A 19,552-nucleotide genomic window follows, 5' to 3' on the forward strand; every position below is an offset into this window, starting at 1 on the left:
CATGCAGAAATGGAAATTCTACTTATCTATGTTAGTAAATGGCTTGTATCTTTAATTACTCTCAAAGTCCCATCACTATTTCTTGACTACTGAAGATACTTTTTTTAATATATTTCTTTTATTAGAACAAGCTTTGGTCTAATTATTAAAATAATGTAGGCCACGAGAGAAAGACCAAAAACACAAAGGAGGAAATAGAAAGTACCTGTAATCCTTGTAGGCCCATGGAGCTGTCATCAGAATCCTGTCTCTTAAAGAAATAGAAATCCTATATGCTCACCAAATGAACTCTCTTTAGTTCTCACTGGGGTAGAAAGCACTGCTATGACTTTGTGGTGAATTTTAACATACTATGCTTTTAAATGAATGATTAAGGAGCCTCCCAGAGGAACTACACAGTGCCTATTGATGGAAGAATAAATAAGTAAATAAATAAAATAAGAAAATAAAATAATATTTTTGATGATGTTTACATAGTTGATTTGTGTGGGAACAGTTGAGGATTAGGGGAAAGTGGGTAAGAACATTGTTTCAACATTTTCTTTTTTCTTCTTCCTGTATTTGGTGGAAAGGGAGAAATAAGCTGCAACCAGCCTCCCAACCCTCTTAGTACCGGAAATGAGGAAAGGCCACCCTGGGTCCCCAAAGTGGAACATGCTCCAAGGGTCTGCTTAAGTGGGTTTTAATAGTTCAGTAGTTCTGAAATGCTGTTAATCTTGCAGATCCAAGGATGAGGAAATCCTTTCAAGGTCCATTGGCTGGCATAATCCACCTGATATAGATTTTTAATAGATAAAGCTACAAGAGCAACATTTTTAAAGATATATTTATTTGAAAGAGTTAAAGATGGAGAAATAGGGAGCTTCCCTTCTCTGATTCATTCTTCAGATGGCAACAGCTACCAGGGCTGGACCAGGGTGAAGCCAAGAGCTGCTGCTGGGTCTTCACGTGGCTTGCAGCCACCCAGGCACTTGGATCATCTTCCACTGCTTTCCCAGGTACATTAACAGGGGGCTGGCTCGGAAATGGACCAAGCAGAACTGGAATCAGCACCATGTGGGATGCCAGCATTGGCTTAATGTGATGTACCACAGTGCTGGCCCATATAAGAGCATTTTTAAAAGTCAGACATTGGGAGCTTGCTGCTTAAGATTTTTTTGTGTTCTTTATTTTTTATTTTATATTATTGTTTGGTAATGATTACAGGGTTGATCAGGGTGAGAAGGGTCAAGGTTTAGGGAAAATTGGGTGAACTCAATGCTTCCAAATTTGCTATTTCTTCTTGTTGAAGGGAATTGTTTAGTTGAGATTTTCACAATGCCAAAAAACTAATCTTTCCTGATAATTTTCAAGACAGGTCCAGTTTGCCTGCAGCACAATGGCATGTGGGATTTCAATACTGGCTGTGCTCTCCCTCCTAGTGTAACTTCCTCCTCTCCCCCTTCGCTTGCATGCTCTCACATGCACACACACAGGTGAGTCTGCGCATGCCCACTCTGAGGGACCACCAGTCACTTTTTTTACCTATACCTGAAATTACTGATCCTTACAGTGTAGCCTGTTCCTGCTTCTCACCGTGTCTCAGAACACATCTTCGTCAGTCCTCGTGGTCCAAAGCATGCTGAATCCTGTTCCACTGTGAAGGTATTTTCTACTCGGGCCCACAGTGAGCTTCAGAGGCAGGAAGTATGTCTCCACTCCTGGTCAAAACCTCCTCTAACGCTTCAGCCAGAGCCAGGTAAGTGTCTGAAGGATGGATCTAGTACTTGGTTCTTAAAAGCCTTATTCGCTGACATAAATACTATTGGATTAGTGTCCAATTTCTCATTCCTAAATTATTCTCATATAATTCATTTAGTGTTAAACATTATTAGGAGGTTTTTTAATTTATTTTTAATTTTAACTGACAATGTATGATTGTTTTTATTTGTAAGGTATAATGTGACACAAAAATAAATAATGTGCAGTAATTAAATTTAACTGATCAATTCAATATCTATCATTTCCTTTACTTCTTTTTTACAGTTAGAACACTTGAAAATGTTCTTCAGTATGATAAATATGAGACAGTGGATATGTTAATGAATATGTACATGACAAGTATACAGTTCTGTCAATTCAGTTATTAATTAAGCAAGAAAATTTATTCATAGCAATATTTGGAATTATAGTCCATTATGATTAGTTATAGGTAGCAAAAACTTATTTCCCCATGTAACTGAAATTTTGCGTGCTTTGACCAGCATGTCTTCATCCGTAGGCAGCTCCTAGTAACTACCATTCTAGACTCCAGTTTCATTGGGAGTCCTGCTTTTATTCAGGAATAGAAATGCATACTGCAGTGTATCTTCACCTCCCAGCATGCTAGTCTCTATTATACAGTTCCTCTAGATAAATATACATATGTATATGTTTACCTATATATCTCTATTTTGTATTTTACATGGATGTTGCCTCATATCAGAGAGAACATATGATATTTGTCCTTTGTGGATTGGCTTATTTCACTGAGCATAATTCTCTCCAGTTGGAGCCATTTTGTTACAAATAGTAAAATTTGATTCATTTTAATGGCTTAGTAATGATATTCCATGGAGTACATGTACCACTGTTTCTTTATCCATTCCTCTTTTGACAGGCATCTGGGTTGTTTCCATGTCTTCTCTGTTGTAGGTTGTACTACTATAAATACAGGGTTGCATGCAGGTCACTATATTTGCAGATTTTCACTTCCTTCAGATATATTCTAATGATTGGAATAGCTGGATCATAGAGTAGATCCATTTTCAGTTGTCTGGGCACTCTCCATGCTTCTTCTATTGCAACTTCCAATCGCTAGGATCCTCAGAAATTCACAAGCCATTTTTTTTTTAAGAACCGCTATTTTGTATCTGAAAAATTGTTCAGTTCATGAGCTAATGTGCTTTGTATGTGAACGTAGTTACCTGAACACAATACTTACCTGTTGTGTGACATTACAAGTGACTTCCACCCACCACCCACCACCCAGCCTCCGCCATGCCCTTTTAAGTGGTATTGCAGCTTGTGCTGGAATGTAAGTTCCCCATCAGAATGCGTAGAGTGGAGTCCCTGCAAAAATGCCTACTGTTCCCTCAGGAAACTAGTTCTCCAAAATGAGAAACTAGTTTGGAGAACTAATTTCCCCATCTGTAGAATGGGGAAAAATTCTTTCTATGTAATTAATTTAGTATTAAATGAGAATGCATAGAAAATGCTTGGCACAAAGAAATGCTCAGTAAATGCTTGATTCATATGTCACTGTGACTCATTTAACACAGAGTGCGGGAATGTGCATACCAAATAGGAAATGGTGTCTGGACAGGGCACATGCAGAGTCCAACACAGCAGTTAAGCTCCATGTCACGGAGATCCACTCTTAGATAGAACTCTCAATATCTGTCTAGCGATATGTTTTTTTCACACACAGAGAGACAGCAAAAGAGAGCTATGCATTGGTTCATTTCCCCAAACTCCCAGCAATGGCCAGAGCTGGGCCATGGCCAGAGGTGGGAGCTGGAACACGGCAGAGCTACTGTGTGTTCACAGGAGCCCCACTGACCCATCTTTGCTGCCTTCTCAGCATCTGCATTAGCAGGAATCTTCCATCAGGATCCAGAAACAGATATTGAACCTTGATACTTGAATGTGGAACACAAATGTCAGAATCCCTGTCCTCACTCCTAGTGACACATTTTTTAGAACATAAATGAATGATTGTAGTGGAGGCTTTGGACAGTGATACAATTGAAAATGTGGACTGAAAATTGGAAGGAGACCGAAGAGTTTAACAGATATACTTAATGACAGTGATATTTTAAATAAGAAGAGCTATTTAGTGAAGCCTTAACCTAGTGGAAGTGTTATTAAAGATAAAAATATCTAGAGCGAGCATAGCTGTGTGGTTCAGGTTACAGCTCTCAGGACTGGAGGAGGGAGTGCATTTTTGACCAAATGCCTAGGGCAATATGAGACCATGGCCTGGAACAACACACAGCCACTGCGCAATGCGCAGGGCCCGTAAGAATTCTCTTCCAAGAACTTAACTGGACTATAAGATGCTGGACTCTATATTTAGTATATGCTTGCAAAGAGGGAATCTCAACTGAACTTGAACTGTGGTTATGCAACAAGGTGGAGTAATCCACCATGGAGGGAGGGTGTGGGGAGGGGTGGGGAGAATCCCAGTACCTATGAAACTGTGTCACGTAATACAATGTAATTAATGAAAAAAAAGAATTCTCTTCCAAGGGTAAGTGGAGACAACCATTTCTTAGTGGTAGTGTTCTCTGCTATTAAGCTCAGTATTTATTTTAGGTTCTTTTTTGAATCTTCAATAATTTTGTGTTTCATCTTTCAGAGTAAAGAACTTGGTTAGGGTAAATCAGTTAACTTTATAATGTGTAATTATATTGTGAAACCAAGACAGGAAGTTAAATCTTACACTATGAAATTTTTATAAATATGTTCCTAGGAAAGCTGGATTTATTTTTTAAATGCACTGCTATTTTGATTCTCATGGATTTTTTAATTGATGTTATTATTTTCCATGATAGTTTTGTAGGTATACGGATGCCCCCATCCCTTGCATTCCTCCTTCACTACTTTCCCCTTCCACCATTTTCCCCATAATATCACAGTAGTATAGTCCTTTAGTAACAGTTAAAACTTATCAGTCTATTTAAGTGCATCATGGCATTACAGGTGTCAGCAAAGGTAGAAAAATCTAGTATCATACTGTCAAAGTATATTCAACCATTTCATTAGGAATAATAAGCAAATAGTATCTAATTTGCAAGGAAATGATAAAATTGATTATAAAATGAGCATATATGTTCAGTGGTTTTGTCGATTTGACTCATTTCTGACAACAGGTAAGTAATATTGTTACAGTACTGTTGCTAAAACATTTCTATTTTCTAAAAAGAACAAAGAATAATAACTATATGTTTAGTAGCTCATAACACCATTCTCCTTCTGAAAATAGTAGTTTACATGAATACATATAATTATGAAGATAAAACAAAAATTTAATCTAGAAAAAAAGTACATGGACATGGAGGGGAGTTGTAGGGGAAATAATCCGTCTAGCAAAGATTGGCCGTGGCAATGATTCCTGAGCCTGATTGGTCACCCCTTAGAGAATGGAGAGCTTTATCAACTATAGATTCTTACATCCAGTCTTATGGATTTCAGGGTAGAATGTAGTAAGACTCTAGAATATGATTTTCCAAAACTGAAACCCAAAGTCCTTCTTTGAGCAACTAAATTTGGAGACGACTAGCCTATGTGAAGGACAACTACTGAACTATCATAATTACAGTGTGTATCTCTACTTGAAGGTTATATGTGATTCTAGCAACAGATAAAATTTCTCAACAACTCAGAATAAGAAGGCCACAAAAAGGATTGTTTGATGTTGCCTAAAATTTGAGACATGTTTAGGCTGTATGTATGGTATTATGATATTCTAGTTTCCAATAAAAAACGTAACTTTCATTTGGGTGTGTGTGCAAGAAAGATGTTGCTAGTTTTGTGGGCCCTTGACTGCCTAGATCATCCGTTCATGGAGCCACATCAGTCCTCCACTAGTCTCCATGAAATGATCAGACTTTCCACTTGATGTGTGCAGTAGTGCCATTTATTTTCCCAGGGCACAAAGCAAGTGCATTGGCACTGTAGTGAATTCATTTCTGTCTTAAAAATAACATGCTTGTATTTTTGGCAATTGCTTGATAAAGTGGTAGTTTTGTTTGGCAGAAGAATCTTGTTCCTAAGCAAATCCACTTAAAATAAATTTTAAAGAAACAGCATTTTTGTAGCGATTGGATATTATAGCTATGACAATAAATTGTGTTGACAATTTGTCTTTTTAGGGTTTTTCTAAGGAAAAAGCTTATTTTGATGCAAAAATGGAATCCATGCATAATACTTCAATAATTCATATGTTCAATGATTTTCTTGGTGAAAATTCTAATTGTATTCACAGCTTAATCCACCAAACAAAGACACAATAATGAGGACAGGCCCTCACTGGACCCCAAGTCTGCTGGTGCCCTGACCTTGCACTTCCCAGCCTTCCTCCACTAAAAACAATGACAGAATACCACTAATGAAGAGTGCTTAGACTTAGACTTTTTTTTAAAAGTAAAGAACAATTAATTTATTGCTTGCTGAAACTTTCCAAACAAAATACATATACAGATAAAGAGTAACTAATTGGTTTATTTTACTTTTTATTGAATTTTAACAGATTCACATTACGAAAGAGTGTGTACTTATATTAAATTTGAGCTATTTGGGACACCATTTACAAAATTACTTATGATGTTATAAAACAGTCATATGCATATTAGTAAAAAATGTAGCTCCTAATTATTAAAGTAATAAGGAAAGTAATTTTGAACCCTGATGGGAACAAGGATTTGAGTGTGCCATGAAAGAGGAGAAAGCAACCCAAGAAACTACCAGGAAGAGCAGATTAAAATTCAGGCCTCCCATGCTTGAATTTTAGGATGCAGTTGACCCCAGATCAGTAAAACCCTTCACACAGAGTGCCCTGACTGAACATTTATACAAACACTCAGCATATTTCTATTTCTTCAGAAACTTTGTCCTGGATGCCCACTGGGCCCTGTTCAGGTCACATCACAGCCATAGCAAGTTTGCAGCTTTAGTCCCCAATGAAAATTATCACAACCTTCTTTTAAAGGTCATATTTGTTAATTATAGTCACTTTAAGGAAAGGATTTATCAATAATTTACCAACTCAGAATTTACCAAAATCATCTGGCTGTGGACCTATGAAGAACCTTGTTTAGGGGAGAAAGACTTCTTGTTGACAAGGGTTAAAGAATTCCTAACCCTAACAGTATAACACCACATATACCATAGAACGTACAGCATAAAATGATGTGGCCCTCAGTACATGACCTTTCATAGCTGTGAACTGTTCACTGTGCATACATACAAAGTCCATGTTTTGAGTGGCAAATAAGAAAACATGAGACTTACCTATCACAGCTTCCCTATTTCTAAGCTAGATTTTCATATAACAATGTGTTTCTCCCATTTCTAAAGAATACACATGGCAATTCCTATTTTTCAAAGCAGTAAAATAGCCATTTTGTTTACGAAGTGTGCTATTTCTTCTGATTTGTAATTCTTAAACAAAAAGCCAGGTTTCTCAGATCCAGTGAAAAATGCCAAAGAAATAATGAGGGCCTGTGCTGAATTCTCCATCTGGAAATGGCACAGCCTGCAATGCAAATCATGTCTATCCTGATTCTCACTGTGTTTGCTGTCTATCTGTACATAGGCAGTTTCCCACTGAACACATAACCGACCACCTATTAGATTCCTTTTAGAACAGGACCCTGAGAATAAGTCTAACAGGAAATCATTATTTATAGTACCAGCTTGAAGTCGTGAAGAATATCTACTCTTGAAAAAGACAGAAGGAAACAGATTGTCCCAAAACTGGACTGTTACCAAGAAAGGACAGTATATACTTGGCATGGAAGTGCTCATCTACCTTCAGTGTCCGTAACTAAACAGTTGTTAAAACTAGAAAAATCTAACTTTCAGAAAAGTTAAGTTTGTTGAAATGCTATCGATAGGGTTCAAGTCCAGGCACGGACTATGAAGTAATCTTGCTACAATGATCAGAATAGGTTTTCTCTGCCATTTAGATGAGACATGTTTTGGGGTGTCTCTTAGCCATAGGCACAATTGGCATCATTTCCGTGAATCCAGAGGCAAATCTGAGCATACTTGATGGGGGTGATGCGGACAGCAACATTGTAGTCTTTCTGAACACCGTGCACATCCACCCACTGGTGGCCAGAATAGACCGCAATGATTTTGCGCTTCCAGTTCTTCTTGTCTGGTTCTTTCAGACGCAGATAGACCCCAGAGCCGGTGGAGCCCGACTCAGCATCGCAGTATTGATAAATGAGATCATTGGATTCATCAGCCACGCTACAGAACCGGTAGACCAACTGATCAGCCCTGTCATTATCAAACCCTGAGAAGTGGATCATTCCTCCAGGCAGCTTCCTGATGGTTGGACTGATTCCTAATTCCATGTATTTCTTCTTGTGGGCCCGCTTCAGCTCGAGGAGGGCATAGTCAAAGTCCACATTGGGGTCTCCGCCTTCTTTTGCCCAGCCTTTTGGAATGTGTGTATTCTTGACACGGGTCCACTGGAAGGAGGGTTTTCCATCAGCCCCTCTCTGACCTCGACCCAATTCCTTTCTTCTCCTTCTACCCTTGGCTCTCTTCTGCAGGTCTTCATTGGTGCTTTCTCTTTGGTCACCATTGTTAGCTTCCCTTCTGCTCCGTTTAGAATTCCTGAGTTTCTTGTTCCCACCTTTATTTCTTATCTTCAGCAATCCCACTCTGAGCTTTCTACTCCCTTTGATGTAGTCTTTCCCGTCGTGGATGCAGTGGGCAGCTGTTAGGACGTGCTTGGGGGACACAAGAATGCCACTGCAACCGGTAGAGAGCTTCACAGCGGTACTGAAAGGGAAATTGGTTAGGAACCTTTTGTCCAGGATGCTGAACCTGCTGTCGGTGCCATATACCTGCCTCTTCCTTCTCACAGGAGCACCTTGCATGGTGACATTTTCAGACGGCTCAAGGAGCACACCTTGAACTTTCACTCTGGTTAAGGTGCGGGTGCCATTCTCAAAGACAGTCTCATACGAGAGAGACTCCTCCAATTCTGAAAGGCTGGGAGCTGGCAGTTCTTTCTGGCATTCGATGCCACACACTGTGCTTACCATTATCTTACCATCTGCCTCAAACCTGGGGCTGGTGAGATGGACAGTACTTTCACTGACAATCTGGGGTATCTTTCTCGAATGCCATGTGAATTCCTGCTCCATTTCAGATCCACCAATGAGGGTCCACCCAGGGGTGAAAAATACCAACCAAAATAGTATATTTTCCATTTTGTTCTTTGATATTTTCCCTTAAAATGGAAAGAAAAAGGATAAGCATTATAACATCTCCTTTTCAAATGTTACTAAATGCATTTCATTTTGCCTGTAGATTCCAAGTGTACTTTCACAACACAGTTCTTTTCACCTGACTCAGTCTTGGCATTAAGCACTCCACGTGTGGGCTCAGAGACTTCTAGAACCAGTCCAACCTTTTTCACCCAACTTTCCTTCGACCAGTCCTTGCCCACCTCTGCATCCAACCCCACCTCCAGTCACTCCCTTTCCATACAGCTCAGCACCTAAAGCAACAGGGCAAGGCCATTTGTAGCTGAAACGACAATCTCCCTCCAAAGGCCTCCTAACAATTTAAGTTCCAGGTGATTTAAACAGAAAATTAGGAATGGCCTTCCTTGTGATTAAAACTGCCACTTGAGATGCTGGAATCCCATATGGAAGCCAGTTCATATCTGGGCTGCTCTGTTCCACTCCTGGTCCAGCTCCTGTTAATGGCCTAAGAAGCCAACAAAAGATGGCCCCTGTAGTCACATGAGAGGCTCATATGAATCTGCTGGCTCCTGGCTCTGGCCTGGCACAGCCCTGGCTATTGGAGCCATCTGGGGAGTGAACCAGCTAATGGAAGCACTCTCTCTCTCTCTCTTTTTTTTTTTTTTTTGTTTCTGTCTGTGTAACTCTTTCAAGTAAATAGATAAATCTTGAAAACAAAAAGACAAAGGAAGGGTGGAAAGGCAAGAGGAGGGAGGAGAAAGAGAAGAAGAAGAAAAAAGGTTGGCTCCTTAAAAGCAGCATCATAAAAATCCTCATCTTTAGAATTGTTTATTACAGAGTTCAAAAAACATGTATTGGAACACAGAAAATTTCCCTAAGCCGAGATTTGCTGAGCTTGCTGACAAGAAGTCACAACGCAAGGTAGTAGAGTTTTTATAAATGAATAAATGTTCTGTCTGATTTTTACAGAATCCCTGATCATAAAGATAAAATATACAGCACAGGTCACTTTTTCTTTAAAAAAAAAATTCTACTTGGAACCATTCTAGTGAAGCAGCATTCAAAAATGCCTTGTTATGGATTTTACTGTGTGTTGAATTAGCTGGTAGAATTTATGAAACACATGGGATGGTCCTGGACATGATAACAATTAATGATATGCCCTTTTCATCTTTCTCTCTGTTTTCCTTCTCTCTGTTAATCTGACTTTCCAATAAAAATAAATACTTTAAAAAAGAAGAAGAAGATAAACTAGACCAATGGCTCTCAGATCATAGTCCCAGGACCAGTAACCTCACCGTCACCCAGACACTTGTTTAAGATGCTCACTGTTAAGTCCAGACCAATGGTCAGAAACTCTGATAAGGTGAAGGGAGGTATCCCAGCTACCTATATTTCAAACATCCCTGCAGATAATTCTGATGGGTAATAACAGTTGAAAAGCCACTGCAACAGCCAAGGCCCTGGTGCAACTGCTGCAGTCACTCTACCAGGCAGTCCTTCCAGGCCTGATTGCTTAACCAAGTTTCAAATGACATCTGTCCCCTCAAATAAAATTGATTTATTCTGATTCTGTTCTTTTACTCTATTAGTAACTGTTAATATCAAAAAGCTCATTATTTAAGAAACAGGCATAACTTATATGCAAGTAATTTAAAATACTTGCGGGAAAAAAACAAATTCAGTAGGCCTATATGCAATGCTTCCAACATGGATCTCACAGTGCCAGCCCTGTTGGGAGCTCCACCCAACGCACCCAAGGAATAAAAGCTGTGCCCACATCCATCCATGGTAATGGCAAAGGCAGAGCCTTGTACTGTGACCTCTGAATCACAGTAATAACAGGCCATGGATATAGTTAGCCTAATTTGGCCTGTAATTTAAAATTGGACAAATGTTTGAGTATAATTTCTTTTTGTGATCATGGTATCTTCCCTGCCAGGTAAGTATTAAATATACTTTCTTTTCAAAATTCTAAGTGTGCCTTGTGGTAAAATCTCAATGCAATCTAAATGACAGCTCTGATTGATGGAGCAATCCGCACTTCACTGCACCAACTCACTGACCTCAATAAACAGTTGTGTGGTACACTGAGAATATCTGAAAATTCTAATGTCCCATGTCTTTCCAAACTGTTCTCTTTTTTCATGCCTTTTATTATAATGACCCTTATTGTCACTTCCCAGGTGGTTGGATTTGGGGCTGCAGAAGGCAATTTGGGTTAATGAAGTCCAGCTGCAGTCAGTTCTGTCCAGAGTGAGTTAGTATACACATTGTTGATTATGGGTTGCATCATGAAACAGAATAAAAAGGAACCAGGCGGAAACAAGACATCTGTGTATCTAAATAAACCCTTAGTGATGGAACAGACTCAATGCCACAGTGCTGGCCTAGCACTCAACTACAAGACAGATAACTTACTATTACCTTTCATTATTAGTTTGTGCATTCTTAGAGATGCCATTGTTGTTGGTGTTGAGACGTATTGTGTATCTCTACAGTATAGTGGTTTAAAGAACAGACCAGGGATTGAGAAGACTTGGGCTGGACCTGCACCTTTACGGCTGAGCAGGCTATCATTTATGAGCCATTTGTGACTCCAACATTCAGTTTCTCTATCTGCAAAGTGGGGATAAAGTCATGACATAAAGGTCATGACTTTATTATGTAGATTTAATGAGATGGAACCAGAGAACCTTAAAAAGTTTATGAGAAAATGAAATTAAAGGGTAAGTTTGGGGTAGGCTTTTGGCCTAGCAATTAAGATGTCTGCATCCTACATCAGAGTACCTAGGTTTGATTCCCAGCTCTGGCTTCAAATTCTAGCTTCCAGTAAGTTACTCTGGGAGCCACAAATGATGGTTCAAGTGGCTGAGTACCTGTCAGTAATTGGGAGACCTAGATTGAGTTCATAGTTTCTGACTTCAGCATTTAAGTAAAGAACCAGTAGATGGGAGAACACTCTCATGCTCTCTCCATCTCTTGCTCGCTGTCTCTTCTCTGCCCAAGATTATTTTCATGCAAGAATTTTTTTGAAATCCATGTGTAATTTTTGTGTAACATGCATTGCTTATCATAACATTTTATATATGTGAGAGAACTACCATGAAGCCCAGAACACAGTGAGTAGTCAATATGAATGTTAGTTTTACAATTATTCTACTTTAATGGGTGAATAAATATCACCTTGAAACTGATGATGTGCAAGCCAAAGTTAGAGAAGGTTTAGTTTACTAAAAAAGTATTACAGTTAATATTTTATTTCAGAATAGTTTCTAATTCTTAAATTATCTTGCTGTGTTTTGTTTTTTCAAGGAGAGCTTCACTTTAGAGACCTCCTAAATGAATGCCTTCCTAATTATTCACTGCCATGAATACCTGTGGCTTTGTAACATATCATTCTCATTGCTATTAAACTTAAGTGTGATTAAATATTACCCAGCAACAAAACATTTAAATTTCATTCCCTGTCTCTTGTTTATAGCCTGCATCTACATTAGGAATTCTGGAATTGCATCAAGTCCATAGTGAACAAGGAACCACCAAGTCAGTGTCAAAAGTAATTGTTCTAATGGAGTGATCCAGCAAAAGAAAAACCTGATTTTTTGAGTGAGTCTGTAGAGTGTAAAGGATCTTACTAGCACACAATTCAGTTACATTCTAGGGTTCAAGTTCTCTCTCTGTCCATCTCTCTGCCCTCACTCCTTCCGTCTCTCTGGGCTCAAGTTCTTTAAGAAGTTCATAGTCTAAAATAGGTAAGGCAAGAAGATTAATAAAGGGTTGGATGGCTTCTCACTATACTAAATATTCCAAATTCATTATTTTTGCCTGTACGTGAATGAAAATAAAGATGTTGACATCACCATCAGAGACTGCGCTGAACTGCATTCTTTCTGCAGGTGACAGGGTCACACCTACATCTCTTCATCCTGGTCCCCTGTAATGAACAGTGAGCTAGTGGTCCATATTCATGCCTGTTATATTACTGCCATGGATATCATTCTGCAGTACTCCAATTTTCTGGGCGCTTACATAAGAGAGAAACTGTTGTGACCGATGGTCCTGTTTGTCTAACCTTAATTTGTGCACTAGGACACACCAATAACTACATAGGCACTTTTCATTATGTTTTTAAATTATTTATTTGAGAGGCAAAGAGAAAAAAATAAACAGAGCAAGCCTCCATCCTCTGGGTCACACTTTAAATGCTTGCAACAATCAAAAACCAAGGTGAGGAACCAGGAACTCAATCCAGGTATCCCGTATGGGTGGCAGCAGCCCAACTATTTCAGATATCGCTACTGCCTGCCTTGGCCCACACTATCAGAATGCTAGAACTGGTGCTGCAGCCATGGACTGAACCCAGGAACTCCATCCAGTATGGAACATGGGCATGTCTTAATCACCATGTCAAATGCCCACCCCCACCACTTTTTAGAACTTGGCTGTCCTTTAATTAGCTGTTGGTGATCCTATCCCCTGTCCCCGCCAGCAGCACCACCTACATTTACACACAGCTAAATGTGAAGACATGTTCTCATCTCCTGCTCTGCTTTCATCCCGCAGCTGCTGAAGACACGCTGACACAACAGCGAGACCTGTGGCCTAGAGAGGAGAGGAATGATGGCCTAGGCAGAAGGCCATGAACAGAAGACTGGGAGCAGCACTTGTGACAGTGAGCAGATGTAAAACAAACAGCAGAGAACTGCATTCTGATTGTGGAGATTTGGAAGAGGTTTTCATGGTTGCTTTTCTTGTGTGTATGTGTGTTGGGGGTGGAGCAGTTACAGAGAAAAATATTATGTAAAGTTGAATTCCTGACATCTACTTGCCCCTTTCTAAATGTTAAGCATGGACTGAAGCATTTCATGGAGGCAACATTAAAGTTACAAAATGTATCATAGAAATGAGAAAACATCAGCATTGGCATAACAAAGATGGAGAAATGAGAACTAGGGACTTTCAATAATTATGGATTCAGTGAGTCTTGAAACCAAATCAACTTACACTTGGGATTCTATCAAGGCTACCTAATTTCTCCACACTTTATTTTCCACATTCGTCAGTGATATGTTGGCATATTTTTGTGAGTTATTCTCTTTCTACCTAGAAGAAAACTCACCATGTGGCAGCAATGACTATTAATATCTAATTGTTGGAGTCAAAATTTCAGTAGATATTTAACCACTGTGTGTCCCACTGTTCTTTGTGAAGTAATAGCTCCCACGTCCTGATCCCCAAAGCCTGTGAACAGGTCCTGCAGCTGATTTAAAAAAAAAAAAAAAGACTTTGCAGGTGCAACTCGGTTAAGGACACTGAGATGAGGTGTTGCCTGGGTTATCCAGGTGATTCTAATATGATCACAGAGGTCTTACAAGTAGGAAAGAAGGGGAGAAGGAAGTCCCAGAGCGGGAAGTGGATATAAAGATGCAGGCCAAGTTAGTGATGCAGGGTCCTGACCCCAGAAACATGAGCGGCCTCTAGAAGCTGCCAGAGGTAAGCAAGCAGATTCCCTCCCCCAGCACTCAGCAAAGGCAGGCTTGCCTCCAGATGGATAAGGTGAAAGATTTCTGGTGTCTTAAGTTTCTAGCTTGTGGCAGTTGTTACAATAGCAATAGAAAGGGAGTATGCAGATTGAGGTAAGAATCTAGTTTCTGAACTTGATTTCTCTGGATGTGCAGGAAGAAAAGAGGATGGGATATAGAGTAGAAAATAATGTTTGGTTTGAAGACTTAGACATAAGTGAAAACAATTTTCATTTTAAGGACAATACGTTTTAGAACTCAGAAGATCATAACGAAACTTGCCAGTGTCATGGAGCTGTACCACTAGTTATGCTATGCATCATTTTAAAATCCCCTTTTAACTGGAAAATCTCTCTGCTAGTTCCTCTTCACTTTTATGTTGTGCTACACGTTTCTAACATCTTTGTCATTGGTAACATCAAACACTAGTTATTTACTGATGAGCCTCAGGAGACTTCCACACCCAGACCCAGGAACTTGCTTGCTGTCTGTGTGGCTACCACTAGATGGCGAAGCTACCCTGATAATTGGCAAATGAGAGTCAGATATTTAAACTACAATTGACTCAGCTGTGAACTACAATTCTTTTTAAAGGCATGTGGAATTTGGCAGGCGGAAAAAGTCTATCTGGCTAGTACTGTACTAAATGGTTGTCACATATGGAATTTATCACATTTCAAAAACCCACCTAACATGCCACAGAGCCCATCCTGATGAACTGAAGCTGATCATGCTGTCTGCAGCCAGACAAGTTTCTGGCAGTTGGTTTTCCCAGCACAGCTGCAGTGCCAGCACACTTCCATGACCTCCAGTGCCACGACCCAGCCAGCCAAAGTGCTGAGAAAAATCTTGGATCTGCCAAATATTTCACGTATGTTTATCAAATACTTTAAATTTCATTACTAAAGGATAGGCTCTCTGCTGACTCTAAGCTGGGAATAAGTGGCAAAAAAAGAAAAAGTTAATTGACAACATGCCAATTTCTACTCAAAATCTCCTTACCCTAACACTGTTTTCAAGTTCAGTTTCAGGAATGGAGACGAAGTGCGGTCTGCTTTAAAAATTTGGCAGTACTCAAGGGAAAGGAAAAATGGTTAAAGTTACACAGTTGATTATTTTACAGTAAGCTACACTTCTGCTTTTCATCACAATAAAAAGTCAAGCCTTTTGTTTTGTAGCTGTTTTCCAGGACATCTCAATTTATGCAGTGATGTGCTGTGTGTAAATCCCATTTGGGGTAAATGGCACTGAGGGAGGCCCAGGGGACTCTGCTGCTTCCACGGGCTGATGCAGGCGACGCGCAGCATGCATCTCCTGGCTTACCTTTGTTTGGGTCAAGAAAGCAAAGAATATCTGTAAGAAGCATTCCATTTTCTGTTTGCAGACTTTAAGGGATCTTCTGGGCAAACAACTGTGTAACCAGTTTTACTTAGATGAAGCCTTTCCAAACTTTTTACAATTGCGAAATATTAGCTTGTGCACCTCGCATCTGACTTTGCTCTTTCCTCACGTCTTCATTTCAAATTTCTCATCTGCAAAATTAACTCACTGCTTAGGTGAGGCAGCTTCATTCTCTGAAATTTTGACTCTGATCCTGCTGTTAAAATGCAATCTGCCTGTGGGATAGCTGAACACTTGTCCAAGACAAATAACTTCAGAGGGAAAATTAGCTTGCCCCAGCAATTGTTTCATTTAACATCTTACGAGTATATACCAGGTGCCAGGCGTTGCTCAATAACCTTACATTCAAAGCCATGAAAAAGATTCTGAAAACATACAGGTTTCCAAGCTGCCTGGAACAACAATGGGGTGCTATCTGCATTCTGCTCTTCTCACACCAAAGAAGCCCTCCTCTAGTGTTTCCTAATAAAAAAAATTCCATTGATTTGGCCACCACTATCAAGCCTGCCTGTCTTACTTGGCTAAGGTTTCAGCATTCTCTCTTGCAAATGATAAAACAGATTCTAACTCTAATTCTCCAGTAAAATGACTTTTATAATCCCCTGTGGAGATAACTGCACTTGGGATAAAAATGAGAATTAATTTCATGAGTTAGAAAGTTAGAAAAAAAAAAGATATGGGGACCAGATGAGAAGTAGAGCAATCAGCAAGAACATTTCTATAACTTTTCAAAAAGTGTTGCAGGAAAGTTCAAGAATACATAAACGTAGAGAGCATCAACCCTCAGGTGCCGGTCACCCAGCTCGGCAGTCGCTATTTGACCTCTCCACCCTCACGCCCCAGACGCCCTCCCCTCCCCGTCTCCCCTCTCTCTACAGTGGTCTAAAGCCAGCAAGCCCAGGACTCTTCCATTTCGTCTCATCTCCTTATTTTCCACAGCTCCTTTTGCATACCCAAGCGGCCAAGGTGATAAAAGCAAGAGGGAGGCAAGGGAGAGCTGGCTTTCATAGCAACCCTGCCAAAGAGGCAAAAGGCACTGGGCTCACCCGCGGTAGACTTTCCAGGAATGGATTTTGCACCTTTCACAATGGCATCTGTTAATAATCACAAAAAAATAAAGAGGGTTCCCTGTGGTCCAGCTTTAAGTGGAAGGAATTCCATCTATAGTCCAACGCAAACATAGTTGCTATTCCTAGGATAGTGAGTTTGCTAGAGTTCTCAAAGTAGCTAGCTCTGATTCCTTTCTTTGGAGCTCTTTGCAAAGAATTTCTCCTCTGGTGGGTCCTGTCTCTTCTCAAGGAAACTTGCAAGTTCTAGGGTCCTGGCTGTTCTTACCTGCAAAGCTTCAGGTCCCTAGGACGCGCGGCACCTCCCGACTGGATCCCAGAGCTCCGGATGCTCCCCGCCAGCCAGCGCCTCCGGAGCTCCTCCCGAACCAACTGCTCGCTGGGGCCCGGAGTGGAGCGGCTGCTGGCGGTGGGAGGGGGCGGGCAGTGACGCCAGGCAGACGCAGCGGCAGGGAGGGGGCGAGGAGGAGGAGAGGCAGGCCGGCCAAAGCGGGGCTCTGTCAGAGGTGCAAGGCGGACCATGTAACTTCTCGCCCCAGCACTCCTGCCCCCATTCATCCTGAATGGGTGGGTCCACCAAACCTGTTGGTCCAGGCAACAATGGCAGACCCTTCAAAGTGCAAGGAAAGATCTAAATTATGGTGCGTGTTTGTCGGGTGGGGGTTACGGTCGGGATGGGCTATGCAGGTGTCCACTAAATCTACTGCACTCCTTCCCCGCCCCGCCTTGTCATCTGCTCAGCCCTTTTCCCTCGTGGCTTTGCTGGACTCGGGATGCACAGCCTAAGTGGCCAGCCCAGTGTGAGCACCCAGTGAGAGGGCTGCTCTGCTGCTTGCCCAAAAGGAAGGACCAGGACCGCGGGCTGCCACAGCCCTGGGAGCCCACGTGCCACCTGCAGGGGGAGCACGTCACTGTCCCTCAGTGCAGTAAGGATTTCTCTTGGGTTTTTCTACTTGGGGTATCTTTAAGGTCCTTTCCAACCTCAGCTCCAGGGGAATTGTAATACAAGTGCACTCGTGTACAGACTAGAACTTTTACTTAGCAAGTCCCGTAACACTTGGTTCACTACTGAGTCATTGCATGTTTGGGGTTTCTAAATAATTTTTTTAGCAGAATGAGTCACAACATATGCACTATTTTGTTTCCTACTTGCTCAGCATTTTTATACAAGAAGAAACTTGAAAAAGTTCTTGGAAATAAGAATTGAAAGTTTATTTTGGTGTAGAAAAATGAAATCCGTGCATGTTTTTTATAATGTACATTTTTAATTACTTTTTTTAATTGGAAAGGCAGATATACAGAAGAGGAGGAGGGACAGAGAGAAAGATCTTCCATCCACTGATTCACTCAAGTGGCTGCCATGGCCACTGAAGCCAAGAGCCTCTCCCAGATCTCCCACGCACATGCAAGAACCCAAGGCTTTGGGTCGTCCTTGACCGCTTTCCCAGGCCACAAGCATGCAAGGTGAGGAATTTAGCCGCTAGGCTACAGCACTGGGCCCCATAATATATATTTTCAGTATATATTTGAAATCTCTCTTATATTATTGATTCTATCACTTTATTCACTTTATTATGGATTACAGTTTTTTTGGCATAAGATGGCATTTGAGACACTGTCACCCCTATGGGAGAGCCACTTCCCTCCTGGAAGGGTAGTGCATGACGGATCAAGTACTTGGGCCTCTAGCGCTGACTACAGATCCTGACTCCTGACTTTGGTCTGGTCTGGACCTGGCTGCCGCAACCATTTGGGGAAGGAATCAGCAGGAGGAAGTCAGTTCTTATTCTCTCCTCTCTCTCTGTCACTGCCTTTCAAAGAAATAAATCTTTAAGAAACCAAAATTTTTGCATCAAAATAAGCTTATAACTTCATTCTCCATGAACATTTTAAGTACAATGCTCACATGCCCATCCATTAATGTTCACTGGAAAATTTAACCTGGTGTAAAATAATTAATGTCAAAACTCTGGCCTGTTCGATTGTGATATCTGTAGCTTTGCTGCATATTTGTAGGGATGCTGAATATGTGTGGAATGAAGTTTACTAATCAGATGGAAGGTGAGGAAGCCAGAAGCCAAAGCCCCAGACTCAGAATGGAAAACTTGTCTGGCACTAAGTGATTGCACTAAATTCTGGTCTTCCACTGCCTCCCAAGTAGCTTTCCACATTGGAATGACAATCTTGTATAATATTCATAACATTTTTGGAAATAATGCATTGTAGAAAATGTTATCAGTTAAGGTAATTTTAAAAAGTACAAAAATGTCTAACCATTCTTCCCCCAACGTTTTTAGACTTGGTCTCCAAATGCCCCATAGATTGTATAACTATTGATCCTCTGTGTGGTTGTCAGCTGAATAGGTCATTTGTTTACCTCTTCAGAAAAAGGTCCATGAAGTCTCAAATTCATCTCTGGTCACATTTCAGTCACTGGGGACATTGTGGCCTCAGTAGAAGACAAATGGAGACCACTATCAGGGCTGGCTGGGATAATGCTATCCCACTCAGCTTTATTGCTTCTTTCCTAGACCTTAGTTCCTAAGAGACTCAGACCAAAATGGAATACTTCCTTTCCAAGGCTAATTCA

General features: G+C 40.7%; 1 protein-coding gene across 1 annotated transcript; it reads right to left on the reverse strand.

The window, feature by feature from the left end:
* Window positions 1-6,201: 6,201 nt before the first annotated feature.
* PRSS35 (serine protease 35) lies at window positions 6,202-17,418 on the reverse strand. Its single transcript, XM_004580430.2, has 2 exons — window positions 17,231-17,418; window positions 6,202-8,992 (listed from the first exon to the last, which is right to left on the reverse strand). The coding sequence occupies exon 2, from the start codon at window positions 8,970-8,972 to the stop codon at window positions 7,734-7,736; it is 1,239 nt and encodes a 412-aa protein (XP_004580487.2). The 5' UTR covers window positions 8,973-8,992; window positions 17,231-17,418; the 3' UTR covers window positions 6,202-7,733.
* Window positions 17,419-19,552: the final 2,134 nt, after the last annotated feature.

This window comes from Ochotona princeps, chromosome 1, assembly GCF_030435755.1.
Source record: "Ochotona princeps isolate mOchPri1 chromosome 1, mOchPri1.hap1, whole genome shotgun sequence".
Taxonomy (NCBI): Eukaryota; Metazoa; Chordata; class Mammalia; order Lagomorpha; family Ochotonidae; genus Ochotona; species Ochotona princeps.

Excerpts from the sequence above, each read along its gene's own strand:
- PRSS35 (XM_004580430.2), bottom strand. The coding sequence starts at position 8,972 with ATGGAAAATATACTATTTTGGTTGGTATTTTTCACCCCTGGGTGGACC.